Below are 19,272 nucleotides of genomic sequence, written 5' to 3' on the forward strand. Positions count from 1 at the left end.
TACTGTAGTTTCACATTACTTTTATAATGAAAAATTAGAAAACTTGCGTATCAATTGAATTATAATAGGAAATAAAAATTCATTATCAATGGACTTAACGTTACTTACAATCATTTCTCGTTTGTATTCTTAAAATTAAAATATTATTCGCGACTTTGACGGTTCTCACAAAAAATACATTACCTGAGTCAGCGAAGCATCGGAATTGGTATTCGAACAACAAAAGCTAAATTCGGTAAATCCTGGTAAAAAGTTTTTAAACAATATCTTCAAAGAATGTTAAAACTGCCAGTTCATTTGCTTCAAGGTACGGTATTTATTTAGTTTCAAGTAAATTAAAATTCCAATAAAGGGATTATGGGATAATTCTGATTAAATAAGTTGTGCTGTTCCGATTAAATGATTTTACAAAACAATACAAACCCTAATTTAACAGAAAACCACAGTTAAAATTAAATAAATACCCATAGTTACAGACCTGTTTCCGTCCTCAGGAACATTAATTTTATTTTTTCGTAATAATGTGCGTGAATATCTCAGTATGTATGTGGTTTTGTAAATAGTAACCCTTGACGAAGTCAGTGCAACCAAGTTCATTACATTGGGATTGTATGGATGTTGGTATATGCGTCATCATAAAGCAATCAGCGTTAAAAATATGCTTGTACTCCTATTTTAGAACTGGTACTAAAATAAAAGTAGATAAACCACGATATTCATAATATATTTGTTAGAATATTGCAAACAAATAGTTAAACATAAAACTTTTTTAAATTTAACACCACCAAAACTGATTCATTAGTTTTCAATTGTTTACTATCGTACATCATTGCTGTCGAACTTAAAAGAATATATTTATTTGAGAAGCCGTTTTTTTAAATTTTCTTTAAGTATATTAGTAATAAACTATTACATCTGGAAACAGAGAGTTTATTATCGGTTTGTTTTTACCAGCCAAAAACCAAATATGTAGTACAGAATCCCTTAAATGTTTCTTACTTTTCACTCGACTTCCAAATAAAATTTTAAGTGTTACCTATATTTATATTGTATGTTTTGCATCTACAATTATTGGTAACAATTTGGAACACACCAACAGTACCACAATCAAACAAATTTTACTTACTGATCTCACAATAAATAAATGGTAAACTGCTGTAATGTTTCCCTTTACTTAGATTTAGGATTTAATATGAGTACTTTTACTTAGTATTGTTACAAAATACATGCACCATTTGTTGCTTGGTTCAGTGACTTTTAGAAAAATCTATGTAGATGATAATAATCAATTCGACTCTCAATTTTAGAAAACATTCTACAATGCCCAAACTTCTTAAAACTACTAGACAAGAAGCCTGATACATAAATGTTATAAAAAAGTGAAATAAGATTTTGGCTAAAGTTAATTTTTATTGATATAGTTATATATCATTGAATATTTTTATTCAATTAAAGTATTTTGATATAGTATGTACTTTGTCTTGAAAAATGTATTAAATTTATTTTACAACTACTTTATGTCTATGGTGAACCTGGCTACAATATGCATTTATAATATAAATTAATTTATTTTACTGATTTGATATTTTAATAAAATCAAATAGACATTGAAATTAATATTTGTCTTATTTTTCAATCATTCAATTTTTCAACCTTGTCTGCTATAAACCAATCATTTGTAAAAATCTCTTTGCCTTAAAGTGTAATTAAAGTGAACGATGGGTGTGAAATTTGCCTAATTCTCTGAAAAAGGGCGTGTTAATTTGATGGGACCGCAATCTTTCAACGCCACTGAGCTGTCAAATGACAAACAGTGGGTTAAATAGGGGTAGCCCGGGGAAGAGAGGTAGCAAACATTAGCGGAAAAACCTTTCCATATAAAAATTACAATTAAAGCTTGCATTTGGAATGCTTAATTTTAAGTTCCCTTAGTAAACTTATTTTTGATACAAAACACTAATATTGTAATTGTGCTAATGAATAGGCTTACGTTTCCAATGTTCTACTAATTAACTGAGCTGAAATAAAAATAATACAGTACCTGTTTTCAGATATCGAATTGTTGGAAAAATGTAAGTGATTGTAAAATAGTTTTGTAGAAACAGTTTTTTTAGTTAATTAAAAACCAGGATTTACCGGTATGTGCATGAAGCGGGTGCATAAAAAAACTAGATAACATTTGAAAAATCAGCTGTATTCATAAAAGTGTACTATTAGTATTGGACGCACAGTTCATGCAGCCGTCAACATTTATGTGTTACAATATAACTACTCGAAACACTTAGGAAACAATACGACTAAAAACCTAAATACACAGCTGATTTACATAAGCAGGGAGTCAGTATCGCTGTAAAGTAACGAATCAGTATCATAATACCTGGAAAACGGTCACTAACGCCCACAAAAGTGAGTCAAAGTTCTTCCTATCGCAAGTCTGTTGTCCGTTATTATTTGGTTCGCAGAATTTGCATCCAAACAGGTTCATTCCGAGGATACTAAAATCCGGAATGTACATTGTAAAAACATAGATGCATAACTACGTAAAAGCTAAGACGCCTAGGCATAAACAAAATTTGTATACGTTTAACAGCCAATAAAAATGTATTAACAAAATTACAAATTGGAAGAATTCTTGGTATTTGTTTTACATTTTTGTATTATTTTACTTAACATAGGCTACAATATCAGGGTTCGTTTAAATTAGTTAGCATTTTACTAGAAAGCAAATGTTACTGATAAATTATGAACTATTGAAAGGACTTAAACGTCTAAAATTGTAGGCAGTCACTTGGTTGTACAGTAGTATTTAAAATTTTAAATTACGTATGAGGTTTTTAGGTGAACTAAAACAGAAAATGAAATGATACGCGATTTGTCACCACTGCCACTATAAAAGTTTTACTAGATTGGGTTTACTATACAAATTACTGTATAACAGTATCAGGAAACAATCATTGTCCGTAAAAAAAAATTAAAAAATTAAAAATTGAATATAACGTCAGTTTATGGATGGTTCAAAGTATTCTAAATGAATAATTTCATTTAAAGCGTCCAAGAAAGACGTTCAAAAAGCTTTAAAGTGATTTGGTTTGAAACCAACAGTTTAAGAACATGACTATGTTTATAAAATTGCTTTATGTTGTAAAAAATACATAATTGATAATTAAAAAAATTAAAATACACACAATCAATTAATTAAAATATTGTAACTTCACTTCATTACAGATTCAAAATTATAAATTCTACCTAGTTAACCATTTATCAAACCTATTTTGGAAAAATACTGGTTAATACTATTTATATGGCTCTATTAATGAAAATAAATGAGGTTTTCATGTTTTGTTTTTATTCTATGTAAAATTGATGCATTTTAAAGATTTTTTATTTATTTTTATGTGCTTAGGAAGGAATAGACATCACAATGAAAGGTCGGGTAGGATTATCTGGTGGGTTGACGGTTGGAGATAATGTAATTTGGACTTACTGCCAGCCAAACAGCTAAAGAGAGTATTACACTTTCTTTGAGAATAGACTTACCGTATTATTTGACTTAGATAGCCATAATTTGACATGGAATAGTGCATTAACTCGTATTATTGTTTCGCACGTAGCTCATACACAAGTTCTAAAGGTGGATAACTAAACTAAAAAAAAAAAATCAAAACTGTGGAAAAAGTTCTAATATCATATCACTATGCAATGCTACTACAATGTAGCCTAAAACTAAACTTCGTTCAGAATAACGTCTTTTAAATTATGCATACGATTTATTCAGTATAATACTCATTAACTGATGGCTGACAGCGCATTTTGATGGTTTAGACACGGATGTAGTTTCAATGCGTGAGTGTAGCGCAAAGCGTGTAGGTATCAGACAAGACTTGGAGTTGAGCAGTTTAAGTTGTTTACAATCATGTTCCAAATTCAAAACAGAATTAAATAAAGTTGTCAATTTCATGGAAACTGGGTTTAAAATGTAAGTACTTCTATAATAATATTAAAAGAAAGTATACACTGTGCAAAAATACAAAACCCCAATTAAGCCAATGATTGTTACCTAGTGGATGGAACGCAATTAATCAAAAGTTTCCACATTTGAATTTAAATTCAGTTCAACTTTCTCAATTATCAAACGATTTTCCCACATTTACTCCAAACTTCAAAACTCCCAGTCCTGGACGTTACCAAAATCTCACCAAGAGCGTAGCGTGGTTTCACGTACCTGAAGATGAAGATAAAGAGTATCAGGAGAGAGAAGAACACTGCGACGTTATCCATGGTTCTAAGCATGACGACCAGCTGACGGCGGAGGTTAGGCATGAACCTGACAAGCTTCAGGATCCTCAAAAGCCTGAAGGTCCTTAGGACACTGAGGCCTGAACTTCCTTCCCGTTCCCCTAGGAAGGTCTGACCAAGCTCGATCACACTGGAAAAGGTTACACTCTGATGGTTAATATTTGGAGTACCTTCCATTATTTTGAATCTAAATAAATATTTGATGGGTTCAGGTATGTATAATAAATGTTGAACTCCAAGGAGGATTTGTTTGGTAGGTTATAAAACAATTACGATTCATTTATGTTATCCGACATTTTCAAAATCTTCATACTTGAGTTGGTCGTTACCAGTTGATAAGTTACAAATTTACTTTTTTCTCTCAATCTATGAGGAAACAAACAAAATTGGATTGGGAATGCTCTACAAAACAGTCTATAAAGGAGGTCCAAAGGACGTGTTTAATAAATTACCTCATAACGACTATTAATTGATAAGAAATTGCACAAATTTCATAAGATTTGGTTTAGGGAAGTTACCTCAGGATGACAATGATGCCATCGAAGACGTTAAAACCATTGCTGATGTAGCCAAAAGGGCCTTCTGAAATCACCTTGAGAAGCATCTCGCAAGCGAAAACAGCAGAGAAAATAATATTGCTGGTCTCCACTATGACTGTTAGCTCCTCTGGCTGTGAAAATGGAGGAACAAGTTAAGATATGAAAAATGTGCCTAATGAAGTAAATCCATTAAATACTAGGTAATTTAAATATAACAATATGAGTGCATTCATTCAACAGTAATGAGCTCACTAACTCGTATTATACAGTATAGTATATTTAATACAGTAGGTTTAATTTAATTAATTAAATTAATTTTTTTATATCAATTTACTCGTAATTTAATTTAATTTTATTTTATTTAATATTATAACAAAACCCATAATTTTATCGATCACATAAAGGAAATCTAGTTAGGAAACGGCTGGCTTAATTATTACAGAGACTAATACTGTACAGTTATGTCATGAACAATCAATTTTGAATCCATGTCGATAAATCTATTTAGAAACCCTATAAACAATCTTAGACTAGAACTTGTTCTGCATTTTTAAGATTATTCAAATATCTCCAATAAATTAAAAAAATGCATTTGAACTTGTCATGCAATAAATAATAGCAAAGCACATATTGGATAGGTTCTTTTTGACACATATTTTAAAACTTTTTATCAAATACAGAGTGTGATAATGTCGCTTAAATTGAAAGAATACACGGAACTGACACTGAGTTGCAATCAATGAATTCACTACTTTTCAAATACGACTCAATAACAAACGCACGTAGCTCAGACGACTACTGCCAATGAAGGTTTGTATTCATTGCTACTGCTCTATGACTCCATATAATGGCATTGTGTAGACTTTCTAGCGAGCCTACACCCACCACTTTCAACGACCTGTTTCTGAACACTGCGCAATATAGATAACTTTTTTGCTGCAACCTGGACAAAAATATAAATGCTGAAATAAAACCGTAGGGTTTCTCAATTGGTTCCATTTCATGAAATAGTGACATAACAAACAAATAAATAATTATCGTAATTTGACTAGGTAATTATTTAAGCCGGTTACTTAAAATAGTAATAATCAAAACAATAGTCGTATCCAGTAATCAACTTTTAACTAATAACACCAATTTAAGCTAAATGTGCTATGTATTGTAATTGGTTGGAAACAATAATTTACCTGGACGTACCTTGATTTACACATCAATTTTGTCTTCAGGTAGCCTACACTCATCTCACAGACAGGAACATTTACTAAGCTTTGGAGTTTTGGATTTGATCCTAGACAACTGTTCAAGTGAGCTGCTCTGCACATACTTAATATTAGGTTTATGTCTGTAACTTGGTTGAACCCGTAAGACAATTGTTGTAGTATTAATGTAAAAAATCCTGTAACATTACTTTTCATGTAAAATTACCTGGTTGTGATACTCTATCCCCATGCTGAGCGTGTTGATGAGGATGGCGAGTAGGATCCCTTGCTGGAAGTACTTGTGCTCTACAAGCAACTGGACACATCTCCTGGCAGCACCGCACCCGGAGTAGACGCATTGAAAAGCACAATACCAGGTGTGACCGCAACCACAGCAACTGGATCTTGGCTTGTCGTAACTTGTCCAGTCAACGGCCGACCGCTGTTGAATACAATCGTAACTTGTGAACAGTTGGAGCTATTTTGCATGTTATGTGTAGAAATGGCTGATTGTCATGCATGCTTACGTACTTGTCTAAGGTCTTAGGTCTGTGATTGAAGAACCCCGCACTTTATGACTCACTAGTCAAGCTCTGGTCATAACGAAGACAATTTAAAAAGTAATATTATAATAGTGTAGAGTGGTGTTGAAAATGACAAAAACAAACTTACATCCATAGCTCCAATGCTAGTAGCAAACTGGATCTGAGGCTGAAGAACTCCTTTGCTGAGCGAGTTGAACAAAGAGTCGAGAGCAAGCTGTCCTGTAGGGAGAGCTGCACTGAGCGCTCCACTGAGAGCCAAGAGTTCCTGACAAGTCATCGCTTCAGCAGTTGATGTCTGGAGATAGAAATTTCTCTGTGGTAAATTTTGTTATCAAAGAAATATAAACATCACACATTTTAAACCGTACCCATAATCCCACCCATAGAAATATCGTATTATACCACCTCCTTTTGAAACAATTAGTTTAACTACTCTCTCTTTGACGTTCGGCTAAAATAAAATGAATAATACAAACTTTCTTTCAACCAATAACCGATCATTGTTCTCATCACTTTTGTAACTATAGGTTAAGCTATCAAACTATCATCAATCAATCTATGAAGCTTAAAAATATCAAGATATTAATCTCAAAATTATTAATTTATTTAGCTTTAAAGGTGAAGCTAGCTATCAAGCTATGAATCAAGCATACAAGTTATTACACTTTAAGCATATTCTGATCCTGATTCCAACCTGATGTTGTGCTGACGAAGGGATGATGACAGTGTGTGAATCACTATCAGGCCAATCTCCTTCCCCCGTCTGAGTCTGTTTCTCGCTGGAGCACACGTTCCTTGTCTGCTGAACATTCGGGGTGTTCTCTCCATGCAGGAGGACCACGTCGTTGAACATCACACTACTTCTGCGTCGAGAGAGGTTCGTGGTTCCTGGAGGACTGAGAAGACTAGCCCCCGTGTGACTCTGAGAGTGGGTAATTGTTTTATTAAATGTAAATGTTATTATTTAAACCACTATTTAAGTAGCTAAAGTCATTGTTAGATAAAAAAAACATTTCTTAGTAGTGTTATATCGTAAGTACAATACTATAGCATGCCTAAGCAGGGGCTAATAACTCTCATGTAACAAAATTACAAATAGTATACAGAATATTGCTGAAAATTCCTGGCTATGAACAGTACGCACCTAATTTTCAAAGTAAACGAGACTATTTTTGCATACAACTACCACACTACGCCTCAGAGGCAATAGCTCAGAACTTGAAAGCAACATTTATTTTCTTTGTGGTAGGTTTCCTTACATTTACACATGAACAAAAGTATTCCCAGGAGTTCTATCAATGAATCGAAAAATTTAATCAGCTACATTTATAAAATGATTGTCATAATTAAAATAGGATGATTAAAAAAATATATATTTTTTTAACTACATAATTTTTCTTGTTATCTACATAATGTGCTCCTCAAGCATTGTATTACACTTTTAACTTTTACACCAAATTTAAGACCGACATACCTCCTGTTCCCAATGAGAGCCGTTATTAAAGGAAGGCACCCGCAGTAAGGACGGCCTCTTGGGACTCGGGGGCGTGTCTTCTATCACCTCTATTGTAGGCACAGTGGGAGGAGGAGCCTCCGGTGGTGGGGAGCGATGCCGTCGCGGAGTGGGGGAAATGACCACTGTCGCTGGTACTGTACACTTAAACTTTTCCCCTGAAAAACATCATAAATATGGACAAAATTTTATAACTTCGGTGTTATAGTGTAAGATGTGATCTCCACTACATACTTAATGGTCTTGTTCTCTTTTCTATTGACACTTGACATTTTTAAAGATAAAGGTTGGGGTTTTAATCCTGAACATTTCAGAAGTTATAAGTTGTATTTATATAGATGAAAACATATTTAAATGGCTCTAAAGTAGGCTACTTTTTAAGGCAAAAAATTAAATTATTGTCATATTGAGTTACGATATATATATATATATATATTATATTTGATACTGTTTACCTGTAGGGCTACTGTAATTAATATTAATAAATAATACACCATAGTACCCTTTTTTTAATTATTTTCATTTTTAATGACTGATGCATTTCAACTCTAAGGTCATGGTCACAGTCTTTCACAATGTTATTAAATCTAATATGTAAACAAAGAAAATAAATACAATCACATGTTTAAATTTTAACTAAATCTAAAAAGACTGTGACCATGACCTTAGAGTTGAAATGCATCAGTCATTAAAAAATGAATATATATATATATATATATATATATATATATATATATATATATATATATATATATATATATATATATATATATAAATGGTAAATATTACATTATTTAAGAAATTATTACCAACATCTTAAGACATGTTGTACATCTTAGTAACCCCATCAACAACCAGAGGTATGCAATGCTTAACTTATAGCAATAAATAAGCCCGGCAGTTAATTTGTTTCATGGCTAAAATGTTGTCACAAATGACATGCTTATAAAGTAATCAACCAAACTAATTATATTATGATTAAAATGGCCAAGAAATGTCAACTGTCGAAACAAGTTGCCCTAATATAAATTAGTAAATATCTTCCTCACAAAAAAAGACCAGTTGTTATTTAACAAACGTTCTATTCCTATGTATTTCAAATGATTATTAGCCAGTTAAAATAAATGGGGTATTCTGCCGATTCTTCCGAACAGGGCAATTCATTCTTTAACAGCTACGATGACATTTATATTTCAGCTAATGGAAAGAGTCATAATAGGTTGAACAGCACAAACTTGTGGCTTACCCTCTTGCGGTTTGAACGGGTGCATCGCCAATGGACTACCCACAGACGTTGGGTTGTCCTCGTTGTTATTGCTTATGCTGAGTTTTTGTTCCCTCTTTTGATGTCTTCTGTACTTCCAAAGACGATATTTCTTTATCAGTCTTCTCTTCCCTCTCCTCCACATGTGAGCGACAAGTCTGTAAAAAAATGCAGTTAATAACTAATTGTTCATCGAACATTAAAATGTATGAGCAAGACCAGTTTGCAATAAATTTGTTGATTTTAGATTACACTATAAAGAGTGATTTACCTACCTTAATCAGGCCACAATTAATTGTCAAATAGTAGCAGATGTAAAACACAATCAAACAGAGGGCAAAGCTGTAAAGTAAAACCCCTTTTTAATTATCATTTGCAGGTGCGCTATATCATAAGCTTTAAAATGACACCTTAATCGTAAAAATCGGTTAAGTAGGACGGCTGTAAAAGGGATGTTACTGAGAAACACCTCACTGTATTAATTATATAGATTTGACATAACAGAGCTATCTCCAACTTAAATTGAACAGTATCAAGACATCCGATATAGAGTCGCGCTCATTTCACCTTCTGTTCGCTCTTATCGAAGTCCAAAGTTTCGCTTCGTACTAAACTTCCCGGACATTATGCCAGACCAACCGTGTTGTTCTGTTTGCTAACTTTTAATTGATACAGCCTCCAGTCTTTGTATAAGCACGAAGGGTAACTTCTGCTAACTACTGTTGTACCTAGTTTACTCGGAGTGCCACTCTGTTAAAGACAATTGCACTTGTTGATTCTTCTACGTAAAGGAAATGTCACTTTATGTATATTGTTCATACATTGCACAAAATTTGTTTGTATACGTATATAAAGAGTACATTTTTCCTTATGGAAAATGATTTAATATACATTGTGTGATTGAAAAGTCCCGGAATGGTGTAATATATTTTTTACCCTTATTAGATGAAGTGACGAGACTTGGTATAACAATAATATCCATAAATGTACTATTTTCAGCTATTATCACTTATTCATCCCCCAAGGGGGACGGCCCACGAGGAGTCAGAAGGAAATCTTAAACAGCAGCATAGGTCGAAATTGGTATAAAATTAAAGGTCTTGGTTAGTAGAAAACAATGCCGTAAATTTAAAGTCAAACGGAAAACCGAGTCAAAATGACAGCTGTTAACATTGAATTTGCAATGATATTATAGGACGCTACGTCCTCAGAGGGGCGCCCCTTAGAATTCTGTAGAAAATCATAAACACACACATTGGTTGATATGCACATAAAATTAAATGTATTTACTAGTAGAATACAATGCCAAAAACTTAAGCTCAAAAGGACAACTGAGTAAAACATGGCAGCCGTTAAAAAATTAAAAAAGGCAGATTCAAGGAATCTTTGAACGGTTGCCATTTTTGACAAGGTTATTTGTTTTAGTTCAAATTTGCAGCATTTTATTTTACTAGTAAAGGCATTTAAAACGATTACAAACTTGGTCTATCCTGCTATTCAGAATTTAGTCTGACTCCTCGTGGGCCGTCCCCCTTAAGGGATAAAAAATTAATAAAACCTTACAAGATTATACGTATTTTATTTGTACTGATTGTTATTTGTTTTCTTTCTAGGATCATTGTTTCTTTTTTCACTACTTATATGTGCAGTTTATATTAATGTTTGTTGATGTTGTTTGATGTTGATTGGTGAGTCAGCGGGATTTGAACCTGGGACCTCAGGGACCGCAGTCCCACGCTCTACCACTAGACCAGCTTGCTCCCCACCAATTGTACTACTTATGCATAAGAAATATAATTTGAATTGTTCGTAGAAAAAGTCAATTGCTAAATGAAATACTTTACTTATTTACTATCTCCGCATAGCAAGAAGTAAATTATTCAGAGTTGTTGGTAGAAGAAGCTTGAGTACTATTCTTACTTTGCTATACCCGCATAGAAAGAAGTAGGTTCAGAGTTTTTGGTAGACAAAGCCAATGGATAATTGAACTGCTCCACTTACTTACTATTTCCACGTATCAAGAAGTAGGTTCAGAGGGTTTGGTATACACAGTCGATGAACACTTGAACTACTCCACTTACTTAACTCTCTCCACATAGCACGAAGTAGGTTCAGAGTGTTTGGTAGACAAAGTCAATGGATAATCGAACTTCTTTACTTACTTTACTATCTGCGTGTAACAAGAAGTAGGCTCAGAGATGTTTGTGGACAAAGCCAACAGAGATATGAACTACTTTACTTATTTTACCATCTCCACGTAGCAAGAAGTAGGTTCAGAGTTGTTGGTAGACAAAGCCAATGGATAATTGAACTACTACACTTACTTAACTATTTCCACGTATCAAGAAGTAGGTTCAGAGGGTTTGGTATACACAGTCGATGAACACTTGAACTACTCCACTTACTTAACTCTCTCCACATAGCACGAAGTAGGTTCAGAGTGTTTGGTAGACAAAGTCAATGGATAATCGAACTTCTTTACTTACTTTACTATCTGCGTGTAACAAGAAGTAGGCTCAGAGATGTTTGTGGACAAAGCCAACAGAGATATGAACTACTTTACTTATTTTACCATCTCCACGTAGCAAGAAGTAGGTTCAGAGTTGTTGGTAGACAAAGCCAATGGATAATTGAACTACTACACTTACTTAACTATCTCCACGTATCAAGAAGTAGGTTCAGAGGGTTTGGTAGACAAAGTCGATGAACACTTGAACTACTCCACTTACTTAACTCTCTCCACATAGCAAGAAGTAGGTTCAGAGTGTTTGGTTGTCAAAGTCAATGGATAATCGAACTTCTTTACTTACTTTACTATCTGCGTGTAACAAGAAGTAGGTTCAGAGTTGTTTATGGACAAAGTCAACAGATATATGAACTACTTTACTTACTCTACTATCTCCGCGTAGCAAGAAGTAAGCTCAGAGAGAGATGTTTATGGACAAAGTCAACAGAGATATGAACTACTTTACTTACTTTACTATCTCCGCGTAGCAAGAAGTAGGCTCAGAGATGTTTGTGGACAAAGCCAACAGAGATATGAACTACTTTACTTACTTTACTATCTCCGCGTAGCAAGAAGTAGGCTCAGAGATGTTTGTGGACAAAGCCAACAGAGATATAAACTACTTTACTTACTTTACTATCTCCGCGTAGCAAGAAGTATGTTCAGAGTTGTTTATCGACAAAGTCAACAGATATATGAACTACTTTACTTACTTTACTATCTCCGCGTAGCAAGAAGTAGGTTCAGAGTTGTTGGTGGACGAAGCTAGAGTGCTTGTACTTTGGTAACGCGCTCTCTCTTGCCGCATTCTCTCCATCTCTCTCTTCTTCGTCTCGGAGAACTGAGTAGCGATGACGACAAGGCACAGATTTATCATGAAGAAAGACCCAATCTGGGAACAAAACAGAAAAATCAGAGTAGTGGTAAAAATCTTTCAGGAATAAAATCACCAAAATGCCAAAAGGATTGAGGCGTTTAACTCAAAATCATTTGTTGATAAACAAACATTCTTATCAAGATTAATCATGATAAAGTGTTAGTATGTTGTAACTTGTAGGCTAAAACAAATTACTGATCAATCGAAGCGCTATAAATAAAATAAAGTATGAAGACTTGATCAAACATAAAAAAAGTCTCTCTCTCGCTCTTGGAGACCCCAAACTTAATTGATTTTAAATAATTTGTAGTCCTAGTTAGAGAATTATTATTTATGACATTTGATCATTTATGTAAAAGTTGTTAATAGTAAATTGCAAATAATTCGACTTGGAAATAAACTAATACAGGCCTATTAAAATTAAAGAAAGTAACTAGAGAAAGAAAATAAAAAAAATTACCAGTCCAACTGCAAAATAGTATGGATGTCAATTCAAATTCTAATTATACCTTTTTAACAGTCCTAAACTGTATAAGTATTACCTTTTTGTCTATGGTATTACGGATTATGTAAGTTTTAAGAATATTAGTATTTGCTGGCATTTTTAATATTTAATTTGAACCTAGTGGTTTAGAGTTGCTACATAAGAGTCAGTTCATTTTTTGTACTGTATCTGTTTATTAGACATTTTATTCATTAATTTGATTTATTATTAATTTATTTAGAGTATTTCATTACAGCTTTTATTCTATTTTACGATAATTCACACGGTTACAAATATAAAATAAATAACCAACAGAAAGATTATGAATACATTCAAGCACCCTCTTTTAATGGTATCTAATCTTTGAATGAAACTTTAAATTCAGTATAAAAATATAAAAAATCTCAACTATTATTAACAAAATTTATTATTATAAAGTTCTAAAATTTTTAATAAAAAAAGGTGACAAAAAGCATACAAACAACATTGTAAAACACAATTCAGATCAATGTAAAACCTACAAGGTACAAGGAAAGACATTTTCTATCGTTTTAACTAAAATTATTGGGGACACTGTAGTTTAGGTGCCTTATGGACCATTACTTATCTTGGTCAAACTCCAACGATCTGTATAATTTGTACATTACGTGGGCCGTTCTAATTCGAAAACAACTTACAAGTAATGCTAATCAGTTTAAAACAAATGTGAATTGTTATAAAATGATAGAATATACTGTGTTTACGTACCGATTTTGTATATTTAGGGATTGTGTAAGATGAAATATTAAATTCAATTTAATATAATGGGGGGAGTTATACAATGGAGTTTGTTTTCTTTTTGGTTTTATTTAGTTGATGGTAAAATGTTTTATAGATATTTAGATCGACGACCTATGGTGGGCCTCAAACCCTAGGTTACAGCAAGCAACACTACTTACAGTACTCATAAATTTATTTATTCATTGTTGACAGAATTTGATCCTAAACCTCAATCACGCTCTCTTTCTAATCTCCACTCTGGATCATGTAATGAATAATGATTTTCAAATAAATTAATTTAATTGATTTGTTTCCCTTGGTTTATAGTAGGTAATCAAACACAGCTATTTACCATTGGATTTAAAATAAAAAAAATATAGAAAATTAATTTGGTGCATTTACCATTTACTCTCAAAATACCTGTATTATTTTTTACCTAACAGATCAAATAATGTTTTAGAGAGGATAGGGATGATTTGATAATTACAACTTTTTATTGTATTTTTTTATTTGATCGATAATTTCATAAATTATATTTACGTAAATCGGAACTTTCAAGTTTTGTATAAGAGAAGCATTGTCAAGAAATATAGAAACACCACACTATAGAGGATTGAAAGTAGGGCCATGTGGCTTATTGCTTTACTAATTTCATCCAAAAGATTTCTAAAACATTATTTATTCATCAATTTAAAAACACATTGTAATAGTAATTTAAACAAAACCTTAAAAAAATAATTATTATTTATGAACGTAAGTTTAACTTCAAATAAATTTACAAACCTAACCCTTATAATATGGGTGTTTAGTTTTAGAATGGTAGAAGAAACGATCACATGAAATATTTTCATCCTAACGTCTAACAATTGGAAAATTAAATCAAAACATTCACAATTAATTCATTTTAAACTAACACAAACACAAATATAAATAAATGGAATGAATATAAATTTATTTATAATTTAGGAGAGAAATTATAAATAAATAATATTAATAATATAAATATAAATAAAAATAATAATATAAATATAAATACTAATAAATATAATTATAAATAAATAGTCTTTATTTATAAAAGTGAATATACCTTTATTTATAATTTAGGATTTATTTGATCTATAAATAACTCATTCAAACGTACTTTTGTCAAAAGGAAACTTTTAAATTAACTTCCGCAAAGAAGAAAGTACTTCTAGGAGACAGTGAGTTATTCCTAACAATGAGTGACCTTAAGGTGAATCCATGCAACAAAAAATTGATTATGTCACACAATAAATGTGGGTTGGTAACAACGAGATCCAACAATGAGAGGGCAACAATGAGGTACTCACAACAATAAGGAGTACAAAGTAGATCCAGTCCCAGAAGGAGTGGGCGTCTTGGACGTAATACATGATGTCACTCCAACCTTCCAAGCTGATCACCTGGAACGGAAAATTACTTTCTTACTTTCACTTTTGTGATTTTATTGTGTAGAAAAATATTCAAAGGTTTTTTGTCTTTGAAATCTAATAAGGTAACCTAATTTTTATCAATAGATGTAGCTTGTTTTCAAAAGCAACGACTCAAACTTTTATATTTTATGATTTGTTTCTATTCTATTTTAATTTACTCGTTCATCGATACAAATTACGATGAATTTAATGCAAAATTAAAAGAGTCTTATAACTAGGATAGCTAAATCCATACTGTTCAAATTTTAAGACATTATCTATTACAATATTTTATTATAGCAAATTATTACATTTTACCAGTCACAACACCCATAATTCTCAGCTAAAGAAAGATAGTATATTGAATCAAAAAGGCGTCTTTTTTGTAAACTATTCACCGCCGGAATTAAGCTACTAATATAACATATTTTGCATCATCTTCCTCCTCAAAAAAAGTTAGGCAACAAATTTGGGTTTTGACAAATTTATTTGTTGAATAGCCTAGCTCTTAACCATGTTGTTTATAGTTAACCGAAATATCTTATTCTGTACTATAAACTTCGTGTAAAACCTTGGTATTTTTAAAAGTAAGTGTAATTGTTCTCAATTGATGATATATTTTCTGCACCTATATTACTTAGACGTGTTAAAGCAACAAACTATAAAAAAAAACTTGCAACTAATGCAATCAATTCTAATAAAATTTAAAATGTTTTAACAAAATAATTAATTTAAAAATAAATTAATGTACGAGATTTCTTCTGAGGCGAAACTTTTATCTCGAATGAGATACTAAGTCCATTAACAACACAAAACATCCCTCTTCTTTTCAAATTAACTCTATTCAAGTGCAGCGCCGTTGGCAAGACTGATGGTAGCGTCCATCACAGAACCAATGTCGACCTCGGTTTTTAAGTGAAAGTAAAATAAAGTGGAAATGAGATATGGAGGAGATTGATCGTTTCTGGGGTGCTTTCTCAACACATCTTCATTAGGCTTGTATCCAGCATGAATCAAACATGAAATGAATTATTCAAAATCGATACGTGACAGCGAAACGTTCAGGCTATCAATCTCCGTTTGCAAAACAGTTTCAGGTTTAGTTGAATGCGAAAGGAATATTTTTCGTAGATTTTTCGCTTATCTACGAGGAAGAACATCGAGTGAGGTATATGACGCCCAGCAGTAGGTATGTACAAAATAGTGAAATGTATGAAACGCTGGCCTACAGTTTTTGAAATGTGGTTTAAGGTTTAATGAATTATCGAGGTATATGGTCACGATTGTAATATAAACATTAAACCGATCAAGTTAGCTTGGTGATTGATAATTCAGACCAGTTTTGAGATAAAACTATCAAAGTAGGTACAACAATTAAATATATAATAATTGTTATGTTGTCTATAACTAATATTAAACATATTTAAAACAAAATCAAGCAGATCATATACTTCTCTAGAAGTATTAACTAATTAGTATAAAATATTAAATGCAAATATTCATGAATAGTGTTAAAAGGTCAATACATCGGTTATACTGCCAATACGGGTCAATACCTGCCCAATATTTTGAGGGTAAACGGATCAAAGCTTAACCTGTTTGTTGATGTTGTTCTCTACTCCTTGTTGTATTATGAACATGTGCCAATGCTAAAAGGGGTACATTTACTATTTTTAAAGTAATTGACCAATGCTTATCAAAATTTCAAAATATTCTATCAGTATTGATCAAACTTTAAAATTGAGCCAATATTTATCGAATTTTAAAATATAAGCAATACTCAAGTCAACATTGAGTATACAATACATGCACCTGTAAAATGTATACATAACCCATATAAAACACTAACCAAGAATATAGCGACCCACGCCAGCCCGATGTTGTCAAAGGAGATGGTCCCCTGGAAAGGGTTGTCGCCTTGAGGTTTACACTCGGTGTAATAATAGTTCCAGTTGACACAGGACTTGTTGGTAGGGATGTTGTTGCTCCATGGAAGAGCCGTATCATTACACAGTAGTTCCCCGTGTTTGTATGGTGGCAAATCGCTGCATCTGTGCATCCCGTTGTCTTCCGGCTTGGAACATATGTAGTCCCGGTCTTGCTCTTGGTACTGGTAGTACGCCGCCAGCGGCCTGAAAATGGCGGGAGTTGGTTAGTGGTTAAGTAAACGCGGGTAAAAGTATAGCAAAGAGATCTTGGAGCAAAGAAAAAATATGATTTTTGAGTCATGGGCGTACGAGGTTTTGAACCATGAAAGAGGAAATAGGTGATGGTGGTGGGATATTTATCACACCATTGGGTATTGAAGAAGTTAAATAAATTAAATAAGTAAGAATAGAGGAATAGGGAGAGAGAGAAAAATTGGCCACGTGGCTCTAGAATTTAGTTTGGTTTAGATTTCCTCAAAATTTAATAAAAATTATATTTGATATGAAACGCGATGAGACAAAATTTTCATAAATTTACAAAGTTTTGATTTGTAATTTGGTTTTAAATACAAATTTTTAATTTATTTGCATATATTTAACACAGCTTACTAGCTAACCCATTTCAATGCAGGGGCATTTAAAGACGAATTTCGGAAGTAAAAGTGATTATTGTATGTTGACAGTCAAATCAAAATATTTATATTGATCGTAAGGAGTGTGACGTTACAGGTTGACCAAACAGTTAAATTCTCGGAATTAAAAGTACAAAAAAGCGACTAAAACCAATTTTTGAAATGTACAGAAGCCTTATGGCAAAGCTTTCAAAAATACATAATAATACCCCCGTCATAAGAAACCTGCAGATTAGGAGAATTCCTATTTTTCTGGGTGGAATTTGTCTAAATGTGGTCAATATATGAATCCCCGTTTATAAAACCAAAAGCCTATACTAACATTCGGTTCTCATGACCCAGTCGCTTGTTCATCGGTCCCGGGTTTAGGTCTAACCGCTACTTCCCTATTTTTAGCTAAATCCTGAAATGTTAGTACTAAAATATATTTTGTAGAACGAAGAAAAATTTGCAGTGGAGGCAAAGAAGGGATGATTTTATTGCAAAGTTAAAAGGATGATAAAGTAAGTGAAGGCTAGGAAAATATTTAAGGTGGTAAGAAGAGCAGACATTTTGTCATTTACTTGAAATTTACTAAATTTTTGTAATCTTTCTCTCCGTCTCTCGTTTTCAACAGTTTAAAACTACATGAGTAACGTACATTTTGAAAACTAATATAAATAATACCTTTGATAAGTTTTATATTAATTACTAATAATACGAGTTTAGAATTTGGCCTTGTCTAATATTAGCTGTCAATCTCTACACATTTTCCAAATCTAATTGACTATGCTAATAAGATTAACTAATGTGATTGTCATGAAATCTTGTAATATGTTCTTATTCTTAATTTAGTTCATTAAATTACTAAACTATTCCTTCGAACCCTCTTCTATGTAATAATAGGATGTTTATTTATTTTAAATATTGTAGATTTCTTAGTCTAATAGAGCATTTGGTATATTTTTGTTATTTTATAACAATCAAGTAAACTGTGTTTTCATGTGCATGATTGCGAAAGATACTTTTTAATTTTAGTTGATGACTTTTCCTACGCTATTGCATAACGTAGGCGCTAACTACGATATAAGTGTAGGAAAAGTCCATAAACTAAAATTACAATGAAATAAACCCAACTAGATAGCCTTTGAAGAAACCAAATTGAAAGGTAGAAGTTGGATTTTTATTGTCTTAGCTCAAATCAACTGAGATATACATATTTTAGAGTAGGCCTATATTAACCATGAGAGTTTAATATTTTATTAACACGAAATCTTTAGGTGTTTAACTTTATTGCTTCCTAAGTATATTTAATGTC

The 19,272-nt window shown here is 32.3% G+C and overlaps 1 protein-coding gene across 1 annotated transcript in view; it reads right to left on the reverse strand.

Moving 5' to 3' along the window:
• The window catches only part of LOC129000314 (voltage-dependent T-type calcium channel subunit alpha-1G-like), a 167,071-nt gene that overhangs the window by 55,754 nt on the left and 92,045 nt on the right, over window positions 1-19,272 (reverse strand). The window contains exons 5-14 of the mRNA XM_054427276.1: window positions 17,265-17,547; window positions 15,314-15,406; window positions 12,576-12,754; window positions 9,339-9,514; window positions 8,054-8,250; window positions 7,274-7,501; window positions 6,707-6,874; window positions 6,261-6,476; window positions 4,815-4,966; window positions 4,223-4,426 (exon numbers count right to left, since the gene is read on the reverse strand). Of these exons, the coding sequence (XP_054283251.1) occupies window positions 4,223-4,426; window positions 4,815-4,966; window positions 6,261-6,476; window positions 6,707-6,874; window positions 7,274-7,501; window positions 8,054-8,250; window positions 9,339-9,514; window positions 12,576-12,754; window positions 15,314-15,406; window positions 17,265-17,547 (1,896 nt within the window). The remainder of the gene's footprint in view (window positions 1-4,222; window positions 4,427-4,814; window positions 4,967-6,260; window positions 6,477-6,706; window positions 6,875-7,273; window positions 7,502-8,053; window positions 8,251-9,338; window positions 9,515-12,575; window positions 12,755-15,313; window positions 15,407-17,264; window positions 17,548-19,272) is intronic.

Source organism: Macrosteles quadrilineatus, unplaced genomic scaffold (genome assembly GCF_028750875.1).
Source record: "Macrosteles quadrilineatus isolate MER2022 unplaced genomic scaffold, UCM_ALF_1.0 Scaffold_8__2_contigs__length_117827958, whole genome shotgun sequence".
In the NCBI taxonomy this organism is placed as follows: domain Eukaryota; kingdom Metazoa; phylum Arthropoda; class Insecta; order Hemiptera; family Cicadellidae; genus Macrosteles; species Macrosteles quadrilineatus.